The sequence below is a fragment of the Drosophila guanche genome, unplaced genomic scaffold (assembly GCF_900245975.1).
Source record: "Drosophila guanche unplaced genomic scaffold, DGUA_6, whole genome shotgun sequence".
Taxonomy (NCBI): Eukaryota; Metazoa; Arthropoda; class Insecta; order Diptera; family Drosophilidae; genus Drosophila; species Drosophila guanche.
Window position 1 is genome coordinate 5453928 of NW_022995743.1, and position 12313 is coordinate 5466240.

A 12313-nucleotide genomic window follows, 5' to 3' on the forward strand; every position below is an offset into this window, starting at 1 on the left:
AAAAACCATAAAACTCTCTGAAGTAGAAACTTTCCTCCCAGCGGTTTATTCGAAGCGGGAAGAGCAAAGTTCCGCCCCGAGGTTGATCCCACTTTTCCGTTCTACCTGTGTGTGTGCGAGTGTCGCGTCTGTGTGGGTGTTTGTAATGTGATATATGCTATCGAGAGTGTTTTAATCCATCTCCCTGAGGTGCTGCATTGACCGGACATTGAAGAATTTCAATTACTTAGAGAACCACTTGGAAACGCTCTCTCAAAGGAATACTCGAGCGGCTCAAGGTACGTTTCGATTGGAATTTGTTGATAAGTTAAATAGCTGTATTAATAGCCAATTATTTAGTCACCATTGTAGCCATGAATTGTTCATTAGCAGTTTGTGCTGTATCGATAAGGTAAACAATACATACAGAGAGAACAAACAACTATTAAAAAAAACTCTAGCTATAGGAAAGTAAACACCCAGCAAAGTGGTTCTCAAGTTGAGATCGTATTATTTTTAAGTGCTATAAACAGCACGTAGTACAGAGTAGGCCATCTAATGATGAAAAAGTTGTCGTAGTTGAATGAAATATTGGATGGGTTCTAAAAAGACACCACATTTCTGTGTGGCTTCTGTTTATTCCTCTATGTTCTGAAAGATACGCACAAGTTTGTATTTATTTCACTCAGTTTTTCATTCACTATTTATTCTCCATAAATATTCCCATACATAAGAGATAAGAGTATGTTTATCATTGGTTGCTCTTTCTCAAGACTTATCTGAACCTTGCATTTAAGAAGAGTACAAATATAGCTCAGTTATTGAAAACGAAATAACAAATTAATGCGCAAAATACAGATATTTATTCAGCACTTATGTATATGGTGGATCCCAATACCTATCCCTTTCCCTATCCAACTTCGTATTATGTTTGCATCTTGATAGTCTCGGACAGAGCCCAGCGTAGAGATAAGGTTTTGCGGGTCTCTCGTTTGATTCTGGCCTACCATGCACTATGTATTTTTATCTATCCGATAAGATATGGCCAGGAACACACACACATACACACATACAGCATAAATATATGCGCATTATATGGCAAGTCTTGCTCTAGTTTTTTCTACTTTTAGTGGATTCTCGTTTGGTCAAAGTTTTGCATGCAAGGCGCCAATCAAATGGTTCGTAGATAAAAGGAGTTGGGAACACACACAAAAACACACACACATTGTAACCTAACTGGCTCCACATATGGGTGGCAGGGTGGCTGTTCCATGGCAACCTCTGCCCCTTTGCCGGTCACAACAAGTCCACTCAAAGTTGTTTGCCGCACAACAACAAGAGCAACAACAACCCGGGGCAACCCCACAGTCGGCAGTCGGCTGTCCCCATGCCCAAAGGACATTACTGGGCAGCTGGGTGCGGCATTAATGTCTGGTCTGGCGTCATTATACCATTTATAGTCATGTTTTCCGAGAACTTTTGCTGCTACTCGTACACCCTTCAGTGTGTTTAATCGATAAACCCGTGGATAGGAAACTCCTTTCGTTCCGGAATTTCGCCATTTCATTGCCGGCTCTTGGCCGGTCGCCATTTGTGTGCTAATTGCAGATCGAGGCTAAGTAACTGATTTGCTTATGGCTGCAAAGGTTAGGGGGAGGTTAGTGTGTGTGGGTGTTCACTGTACACAAGCCAAATGTGGCTCGGACTCGTTAACTTTGACGTTAATTAGCTTTTGGAATTTCTCAAAGCGACGCAGTTAAAATTGGAATGTGGTTAGCCCTGTCAGAGGCAAAAAGTTGCGAGTTTTCCCCATACTGAAACTTCCAATGATGATCAGAATACAGAAATACAAAGAGGAAATATGGAAACTCCATCCTTTAATTAGTTTCAACGCCTAAATAAGTAATTTAAAATTGGATTTTTACTCATTTATTTTCGGGTTGCAATTGTCTGGCTGTTCCAGCAATAAATACCAACCAAGCAATCGTCCGCTTTTCTTTGACTTGAGTTTCCTCAACAAACAACTAAAAAAAAACGCAACATATTTCACAGTTGGTAAATATTTTCCATGCATATTTGCAACGCTCCAAAAAGCCCAATAAGCGGCAATCACAAGAGGCAGCCGGCAAATGCTTTTCTATTGCTTTTCAGCAAAGAGATTTGCATAAGGCTACAAACACTACTATTTGGGGGATACATATACATATACACATATGTATGTGCATAGGTAGAGCTGCAATTAACATCAAACACGGGCCGGGCTATGTACAGTCAAATACTTATTGACAGCGTCGCGTCCGTTCTCTCATTTGAAATTGAGATCCGGGCGAACGGAACAGAAACACGCCTCTAAAAGTGTTTTTAGTTTCGTTTCAAGATTCTGGTGTAACCTTCGCACGACTCGAGACTGGAGACTCGACTGGAGAGTCGACTCTGACGTGCTGACGAGTTCTAAGCAAACCCTCCCCCCTGCGACGGGACGGTGCTCAGATGATTACCCAATGACATCAGCACAGGGGGAACAAAGCTGCGTCTCCAAAGTGTGACTTCAACCTGTTCGGGTCTGGCTATGGGCCTGGCTGCTCTTTATGGCTTTCTTCTTCAACGGGTCCAGCGAGAGTCTGTTGCCACAATTAGCCCCCCCTTGATGATGATCTTACAGGTGGGAACTGCGGTTAATCGTTTCGGTATCATGTTCGCGATAATTGTGCGGTTTGTGGGTGAGGAAAATCGGCTGACAAAGTGCTCGACAATGCAATGGAAAACAACTTTAATTGATGCGATTGAAAGTCAATGTTCACATTGATTGGTTAACTCAATTAGCATTTGTTTTCCTAATGCTCATGCTATGCAAATACGGGAACAAGTGGAAGTGGAATATTTACAAAGTCTCCTAAGTAAATTCCAGTCGATTCCATTTCTTATCAGCAAAAACAAAACAGATTAAAAAAACCCTTAAATGTACACATGATATATTTCGGTTACCCTATCGCCTGGGCTACTTATCTGCTTATCCATGAAATTAGATCTTGTAAGCCGACACCTCGTTGCTCTGGAGAGCACTCCACTCCACGTGACCTTCGCCTGCAGCAAGAGCGACAAGCGACAAGACAATGTCCACCACTTCACTGCATCTATTTTCCCTCTCGCTGGCATCTGAGTACGAGTACTGGGCCAAACCGAAAGTGATGCGGAATGCCCATGCCCATGTGTGGCATGTGCAACGGCTGCACTCTGAAGGTGAGCTTGTCCAATTGGAACGAGTCGCACTTGTTGTGCCCGAGACTGGGAGGCAGACAGCTGTCACAAGCACAAGCTCTTGGGGGACCACAGACCAGCTCCAAGTGGGCTTTTGTTTACAACGCCTCTGGGGCAATGGTTCAATGCTCTGTGTGGCAAAAAGTGGGCACAACATTTGTGCCACATTTCAATTCCATGTTCCCATGTTCTCCCCAGCCTGTGACATCTCTGAGCAGTCAAGTCGAGCTTTGAAGCTTGAACGAAACATTGGAACGTGGGAGCATATCTCGGGGGTATTTAATTCGAGTTTCGGTTTGAAGAAATATCAAGATGCGGTTCGTCAGCGTCTCGGTATGCCTCGAGTGGGTGGTGATGATCATGACGATGATGTTGCTCCAAGAAAACGATTCACAAATAAATAAATTAGCTAAATATGGAAACCAGTTTGAAGTGGAAGATGACCTTTCGGGATTGTAATAAAGTTATTTCATCTTATGCACAATCAGGAAACTCAGAACTGCCAGGGTAGGGGACCATTCAGAGCACGTCCTCAAACAGCAGCCCTATCCCAATATGGGGGCCTCACATTTATGACTGTTCCCCCAAACCACTTCGTATGCAGTACAGAATAAGTAGATATTTGGACTGAATGTGTGAGGGTGCGGCAGTCTAGGAAAAACCTTTCAACTCAACACGAATTATGCTCAATAATCTTGCATAAATTTGGGTCTTATCTGTGCATAGACCCCAAAGGAAACCAGTCAATTGGTGGAGTGAAGTGGAGCACAGCAGAGCGCGGCATAAATTAACTCTGGATGGGGAACATGTGAAAATCGAAACGGGTTTATATCGCTTCAAGTGAACACAAAACACAATTTACATTACACAACAACAAAAACTTGTTCTATACAATAAATATATGGCGTCTGGTTTCTGTACAACGCTAAATAGATTTATCTATCGATGTCGTTGTATCCGAACATAGATATTGACAGGCGTGTTATTAGATATTAGCCTATCCATAGATACATATTCGTATCTGTTTGGTGACATCTTTGTTGGCTTAGAACATTTTCCACTTGGTCAAGTGTGGGCAGATCATTATAGACGTTCCGGCCTTCAACTCGAGCTAATAATGGGCTTGGCCCTGACCTTTCCTATACAGATTTTCATCACAGCAATTAGTTTCAATTCATTGAACACTGTGCCACGGCTCAGAGGCTGACCAAAAAAAGTATAATTAGAAGAAACAACACCCGCTCACCCAGAGCAACAAGATAACTCTCTCAAGTAGTGAGAGCCGCAGCAGATAAAGATACAATATATACAGTATAGAGAGAGGGTAATACTCACTCTCGCACACACACATAAGAGATCTTCAATTGCTTTTAATGCTGATTGTTGAGTTCACTTTCAATTTGCAATTAAGAGAAAATTCTCGCAGATTCGTTCTGAGTTGCGGCTCAGTCTCGTTCCAGCAGCCAGAGTCAAGGCGAAGTTTAGCGGCTGAAACGAATAGAAAACGGTAATTAATTGGCCTATTAGGGAAATGTGTCTAAAACCACAAAAAAAACACCAATTTAATCATCCTCGGCAGCTCCTCCCGCTTGAGCCTTGTCGTTTGGGGCAGCACCACCCCAAAAGCTGGAAAAACCTATGAAATCGGTGTCTAAGTTTAGACGATTTCATCATATTCTGCTTTGCGTATACACGTACAAGCTGACGCTGGCTGTTGTTGTTGGCTTTTGCAAATTAGCTAATATGCGCTTAGCCCCATTGGTGAATGTTTATTTGGCTCTTCGGGCTTCGTGGCTGCTGAAATGTTTAGCTAACTATAAAACAAGAGAGAAGAAAGGGTAGCTTGAGGCCTTGGATATGATATCATACATCAGCATACTCTCTCAGAAAGAGTAGACAGAAAATATCTCTGCACTGACAGCTCGATTAAAATTCATATCTCACGCTCTGACCTTTTACAGATCCAAACGACAACGAACCCAGCGGGAGAAGGAGAAGCAGAAGGTGTAGGCAACTGTGGAGGAGGGAACGGAACGAAACGTAACGTAACGAAACGGGACACAAACCCGACTCCAATTGCAAGTCGGCGGCGGCAATCTCAGACCTCAAATTATATGCCAGCCGCAGCATTTCCATAAGATTTTGGTGGAAACTGGCTGTGAACAAAGCGAATTTCAAATGTGAACCAATCACCATACAACAACAGCAACAAAAATACAGCAAAAATAACCAAAAATAGCGTGCAGGCAAAAAAAATACTTAAGTTTTATTGTGAAAAGAAAACAAGGCAACAAAAGTATTTCCAAATTTTTTGAAAGTGCAGTGAAAACGAAAGATGATTAATTGGCAATGAGGCAAAATCGTTAATGAATATAAATTAAAACACCGAAATAAAAAGATACTCAACAGAAAACGCGATAAAAACAGTTTGCATGTTTGGAGCAAAAGAGAGCTTGGTGCGTTTTTAAAACGCCGGCGACTAAAGACGCGCTCGCGTTTTTTACTTACAACAAACAGCGGAAGAGAGCTAGCATTTACAGCAACAACAAGAAGTTAAAAGCGAGTTCATTGCATACATTTCGCAAGTGTGTGCCAGTGTGTGTATGTGTGTGTGTGTTCAGGTGTCTAGTCCATGTGAAAATGGCCGCTTCGGAGCAGAGCAGCAGGCGGCAGCTGGAGGCGATATTTATCGCTACGCCCCCGCAAACCCCCCTGATGCAACACAATTCGGTGACGCGGACAACAACACCTCGCGAACTCCCCACAATGTATCACTTTGATTTTGGTAAGCAACAAAAAACACCAACAACAAAAGCTAGCTTACATATAACTGTACTTGGGTGGGTACACTCAAATCGTGTGAGCGCTAGAGAGCGCTCTCTTCGTTGCATTTACGTTCCAGGTGCGAGCAATTGAGAGGGAGAGGGAGAGCGAGAGAGAGTTAAGGAGTAATGAGAATGCTTTACCGTATATTAACACCTCCTCGTGCAGGCCCCTTAAAGCTTAAGTGCTTGTCGAACTTTACAATTTTCGAATTTCCATTTTTGAAAACAAAGCCAAGGCGGCAAAAATTCAAATTCAGTTAACTTCCGCGCAGGCGAATTAAACGCTGCTGCCCCCTGCGGCAGCTCTTCGCTGTTGAAGGAAGTGCTTGGGGAAGCCACTTAAGGGGAAGTGAAGTGGGAGCAGAGTGTTAGGGAGAAGTGAAAAACAATGAATTTGTTTTACGGCACTTTAACTTTAATAATAAAAAAAACATAAAATGAAATTTTATTAGAATAGGAATATAAATGTACAACATAAATTCAAATTTTATATCAAGAGGATAAAGGAAACATAAAAAAACCAAATGAATATGAGTTTTGTACATAAAAAATGTACATGCATAAACAATAAACTCGTAATTATTCACGCTTTCCGCTATGATCCAATATAATACTGAACAAACTTTCTAACGTTTAAAATCTTCAGATGACATCAGTTATTATTGCAAATTATTTGTTGATTGCAAAAAAAAAGAGAAGCAACAATGAAGACAAGACAGACAAAAAAGCTCCAAAGCAAATCAAACACAAAAACGTGGAAGGCATTTAAACAAACTGCAAACGAATACAAATATAAATACAACTCAACAAAAAACATAAAAAAAGGAGGCAAGCAACGCACAAGAGGCACGACAACACCGACATATCTATGTCAATTTCCATTTTCAGTTAGCTGCAGCAAAGTCAACTAAAATCAATCAATTAAAATAAATCAATTTTAATTAAATTTAAGAAAAGCCCAAAACAAGAACTTCGACTAAAGTTTGTGCAAAAATGTAGTCAGCGATGAGACAAAGACAAATTAAAATGAAATTCAAGTTGCAAGTGAAACCAAAAATTATGAAAAAAGTAATAAAACTGGGCTCGACTTGAATCCCAACCCATATATTCAAATTGCAGATAAATATAAATATATATCTGTACTCGCAGCTTGACAGAAATCGGGCGCTACGCTTTAGCCATGTCAGTCACGTCGGACCGGGAGATTTCCGTGCCAGTTTTTACAAGTTTCCGATAATGCTAATAAATAATAAATACTCTACGCGTATGCCATTGTCACTCTGCCAGCTGCCTGGTTGGCTGGCTAACTGATTTCGATTGTAATGGCCTGGCCCATCTGCATATATGGCCTAAATGGTCTCCAGCGGGGAGGCATATGACCCACTGCCCTCGGCTTAATGTGCGAGCAGCCCACACTTGAGTTTCCTCTCTTACTGCCTCTCTGTCTGCCATGGAATTTCCTTGACATTGAACCACATTTAGAGGCAATGCAAAAAAGCTTCAATAAACTTATTTTTGCGTATTTTATAGAATGAATTCCAAAGTCAAATATCTAACCAGTTTGTGCAAAACGCAATTTATAGTATACAAAGTATGTATGGTATAGAGGCATACCATTGTCTGGCTCGGAACCAGTTTTCAATACATTTACCCTACCAGCCCAAGTCGCAAAGTCACGCTGCTCTTTGGGATGAGTTCTTCGATCAGCAAAATTTGTCATTGACTGATAGCCGTTTCCTAATTGTATGTACAATATGTTCAATTAAGGTACGAATTTACGATAAAATGCGCGAATTTATTTGCCTTTTGGCGAGCTTACGGCTGAAAGCTAGCAGAAACAAAGCTTTTGTTCGAGCTTTGAAGCTTGCTGCAAGTTTGCTGCTATCTTTTCGGATGAAAAAAGCTACGAAAACGTTATATTTGTATTCTTTGTTTAAACAACAAATAAATACAATTATTGAAAATAACCATAACTTATTTATACCCATTGGTTGATTTGTTTGCGCCCAAGAAATATGTTTAAATGAATTTCAATCTCCGTTCAATGATCTAATTCAATTTCGCTCCACATTCAATTCGTTGTGGGCCACTCACAAATCGATTCGCTAATCGTTTGGCTTCACCTCTGACCCCAAATCGAGCCTCGAAACCTACTCCGCATCCAATTGGAATTTACCTACCTCAATTAACGACACCATTCTCCTCGCACTTTGGCCACCACGAGAAATGCCAAATGAAAGACAAAATGGAATTGGAGCCAACTAGAAAAGTGTTTCACACTTTCTAAAAAGCAATCAACAGTCGAAACAGCAGCAACACTGGCAACAGCAAACAACAAACAAAAATCAACTTCAATTTGTTGCAGCAACAACATCCATCTCATTGAGTTCCAAACAGAACCGAAGACAGAAATGAAAAACAAAAACAGAAAAACGAAAAACCAAAATTGTGCAATCTGCAAAATGCGTTCGAAGGAAACAAACAACAAAATCAACAAAAAACAGAATTCTGTTACAGGGGAGCGCCAATGACCTGAAATGATTTCATTACAGCAGAGGGGAGCGCTGGCGAGGGAGCGTTGAATGCTAGTGGAGTGGAGTGGAGTGTGGAGACGACAGGCGACTGGAAGAAATAGAACTTAATTAGTGGAAAATACGACGCACCGATGTTGTTGATATGTGAGAGAGACAGCGAGCTATAGAGAGGGGCCATCTAAATGCCATTCGGAACTCTGCTTCGAATCTGATACACTAACGTAATATATTTACTAGCAATATATTCCGTCATTAGGAAGGAAGTTCTCTAAAAGGAATGTGAGAAGTGGGAACATTTAGAGTTCACCTGAGGTTACCATGTTATAAAGCTTTCCATGAGTGAGTTTTGGGGGGATTATTCATTTAATAATAAACTTAGAAAAATAATTGCTAGTTTCCATTAGAGGACTTTCTACCACTTTTCTCTACAATATTTTTTTTTTCAGTGCATAGGAAATATTAAATTAAGTTCACTTTGTTTTTACTTTTGCCTTGTTTTTGTGCCTTGTGTCATGTCGCCGCCTTGCCCCCAAAACGCCATCCCATACAACACATCATCTAGATTCGAGAACTTTGACTATTTATACGCACGCGCCCCTTTTTTCTTTTTTGCTCCTCCCGAGGGCTGTGTCATGAAAAGCGTGAAAATCGCTAAAGCGAGATAGATGCATCGTGCAACATATACAACATATGCATACATATATGTATGCAACTGCAACATATCTTCTATTTTCGGCTGTGCTCTCAGAGCGTGACAATTATAGGAGATTATCAGGATGTTGAGGGCAAGTCAGAGTCGAGACGCGTGGGCGACCACAAACGATGCCGCCCACAACCCCAGGGCGCCTCTCGCTGCTACTCACCCGCGTCCCCTTCCCAACAGGGGAGCAGGAGAAGTTGTTGGTTCGATAAAATAGATATAAATAAATAAGCGAGTATGTCCCGGCCCCAAGTTCATTACTCCCTCCTCCATGACTCTTGCTTTTGGCACGTGCAATATTCGTTGTTTTTCTGTTGTTTTTACTGTTTCGTGGATTCCCTTGCATTCAAGGCATCTTGCTTGCATAAGAGAGATCGATGGATGGATGGGTGACGTCATCGGTTGTCGGAGTCTGAACGGATGCTGCTCGCTATTGTGATTTATAGCAGCGACAAATGGAGATCGTATGGTCCGACCAGTAAAGATCGCTCCTCAAAAGTGCATTCGCATTTCAATTAAAGACAGAAAGAAGCACAGCCACACAGCAAGAGACGAAAAAAGAGGCAGCAGACGAAAGATACTCATAAAAGCAGAGAAGAATAAATAGAGAAAAACGAATATGGATTACACTGCAAAATCGAGCGAGATAGGGATATCCACCGCCTGAAAATGACTACATATTCTATATCTATGTGTGACAAATTGAATGCTGTAACCGATCGACTCTCTCTCAAGAGTTCTCTTCTCATCAATTCAGCCAAATGTGTCTCCTCCGGCTCCACTGCCAGCTGTTTATTTATGTGAACCGCCTGCAACACCAAATGTTGCTGAGGTCGCCAAATGTTGCTGCTGCTGTGGCTGCCGTTGTCGCATGCAACTCCAATGGGGGCTACCTTTTTTGGCGCACTTATGCAACAGGCTAGTAGTAAGTTGATGTCTCTTTGGCGTGCCATAAGTGGACATAATTACATATTGAACATACAAACTTTGTGTGGGCTACACCCAGTGCCAGTCGCGGACCCAATTCCCACTGGCCAGGAAACGATCCACTTTGAAGTCTCTTTAGACTGATTGACTGATGGCCCAAAAGGAAGTCGCACCAAAGACTACTTCAATTTAGAAATTCAAATACATTAAAACGGGGGGAAATTGGCAGTCATTCTGCCTGACTTTAGAGTGGAATGAATGAGACGGTCTAAGCAGCCAAGGGTTCAGCTACATCTGACGAGGGAACGGGCGACAGTGTCGACGGTGGCAGCGGCGGCTTTAAATAAATCAGCCGTAAAGACAAGACAAACAAGAAGGCAAATCTAAAGTCTTGAATAACGAAGCTATTGATACTCTTACCCAGGCAGACATTCAATGTCAACTGTGGGATATGGTAATTCTCATCTTTGTGGCACCTTCAAGCCTGATTGACCAGCATAAAACCATAGAAATGGAAATAGCTATACAGATTTGATTGATCAAGGTTCTAGTTCATCAATTATGTTGTTGCACTACTTTGTCGCATATTTCTGCCTGAATTCCTAATACCCTCTGCAAGCGAAGAACCCAGAGAAGGGGAAACAGACAACACAGAGAGCTGCCAAGGAGGGAATAAGTTGGAAAAGAATGGTGGCCTTTGTTGCTGGTAGCAGCTACACCCACACCCACCCACACCGCAGCCAAAGGCATAGCCAAAGCCAAAACTGGAGTGCAACTATTTTTAATTCCATGCAAAATGTGCACCGGCAACATGTTGCCAGTACGTTGCACAGTGGAGCCAGCGCTCAAAATGATGTGTAAAGAATTTATCAGAGATTTCAAACTCAATTCGGATTCAGTGGAAAACAACTTACTGAAGTAAAATATGTTGTGCACGAATATTTTAGCCCCACTGTGCGTGCCGCTTGTTGCTGGCGAGAGCTTAATGTTGCTGGCGGGCTGGCGGCGATGTTGCTGCCGCTCAAAACTGAACCAGACGCCGGCGCAAGAGGAAGTCCAATTGGAACAGAGCAGTGCGCAGTGCGGAAAATGTGAAATGTGTTTAAAAATAACGAAATATCGGTATAGTGAATAATCAACTGAGCGCGTACTCCAAATTTCGGGCAAGATGAGCAAGAAAATGTGGAACAAGATATTCAAATCAAAGTCACAGAAGCCTCAGCCACTGGCCAAAATCAATAAGCGGCACAGTAGGGGCATCTACGAGGAGTACCAACAACTCAATGATTTACTGGCCAGCGAAAAAGCTCAGCTAAATTTCTGCAATCAAAGGGAAAACGAAAATGGAAGCGAAAATGTAAATGGAAATGGCTGTGGAAATGGCAGCATTAATGTATTTGAACAGCAGCCGCTGCAGAGTTCTTTCAACTCGTTGCAGCTTAGTGAGGCGCAACAATCACTGCCGCAACAGCAGCAGCAGCCGCCGCCACAGCAACAGCTGTCCACATTTTCGCGCGTTCGCAACACATTTTCCCTCAAACGCAACAGCAACAGCGGCAGCGGCAGCAGCAGCAGCAGCAGCAATAAAGGCCAGAAAAATCTGCCCAATGCCAAGTCAAGTGAGTCGGACACGCCTCCAAGTGAACCTGCAACAACAGCAGCAGCAGCAGCGGCAGCACCATCAATTAATAACAATAACAATCAAATGCAACTCCAACGCATTCTAATTGTTGTCAATAAGATCGATATGTTGTCCACTAACCAACCAACTAACAATCATTTGCATGCCAAACCATCTGAAACAGAAACAGCAACAGCCCCAGCAATTAAACCAAGTAATTTTCAATGCAAATTAACAACTAATATCTGCTAAATGAACCGTTTTAGTTTCTACAAAATTGGTCAAGTGAAAGCGCTAAATGGTTTTAGGGGGGGAAAAACGTATGTAAATGCTGAAACAGCTGCTTAATCTGCTTCGAGGCCAAGTCGACCTTTTCATTGACTTCGTTCCTAGCATTCTTATCTATTCTGAATGATGTCACCTCTCGTTTGTCCGAATGAAAGCGAAATTGAAATGAATTCTGAAAGAT

At 42.0% G+C, this 12313-nt stretch overlaps 3 protein-coding genes across 8 annotated transcripts in view; 1 reads left to right on the forward strand and 2 right to left on the reverse strand.

The window, feature by feature from the left end:
- Positions 1 to 4691, reverse strand: part of LOC117586136 (potassium voltage-gated channel subfamily H member 8) — a 56921-nt gene extending 52230 nt beyond the window's left edge. The window contains exon 1 of the mRNA XM_034276032.1: positions 4581 to 4691. The gene's annotated coding sequence lies outside the window, so the exon portion shown is untranslated. The remainder of the gene's footprint in view (positions 1 to 4580) is intronic.
- Positions 1 to 12313, forward strand: part of LOC117586109 (putative uncharacterized protein DDB_G0277255) — a 20596-nt gene continuing 8283 nt past the window's right edge. For 2 of the 6 annotated variants that reach the window (XM_034275974.1, XM_034275997.1), the window contains exon 1: positions 11274 to 12058. In XM_034275974.1, the coding sequence (XP_034131865.1) occupies positions 11392 to 12058 (667 nt within the window). In that variant the 5' untranslated portion in view covers positions 11274 to 11391. Of the gene's footprint in view, positions 279 to 4710; positions 4745 to 5198; positions 6023 to 11272; positions 12059 to 12313 lie in introns of those variants that run through there. The other 4 variants (XM_034276009.1, XM_034276020.1, XM_034275981.1 and 1 more) reach the window with 4 other exon arrangements.
- LOC117586218 (spondin-1) overlaps positions 10344 to 12313 on the reverse strand; it is a 22583-nt gene continuing 20613 nt past the window's right edge. The window contains exon 6 of the mRNA XM_034276158.1: positions 10344 to 10354. The gene's annotated coding sequence lies outside the window, so the exon portion shown is untranslated. The remainder of the gene's footprint in view (positions 10355 to 12313) is intronic.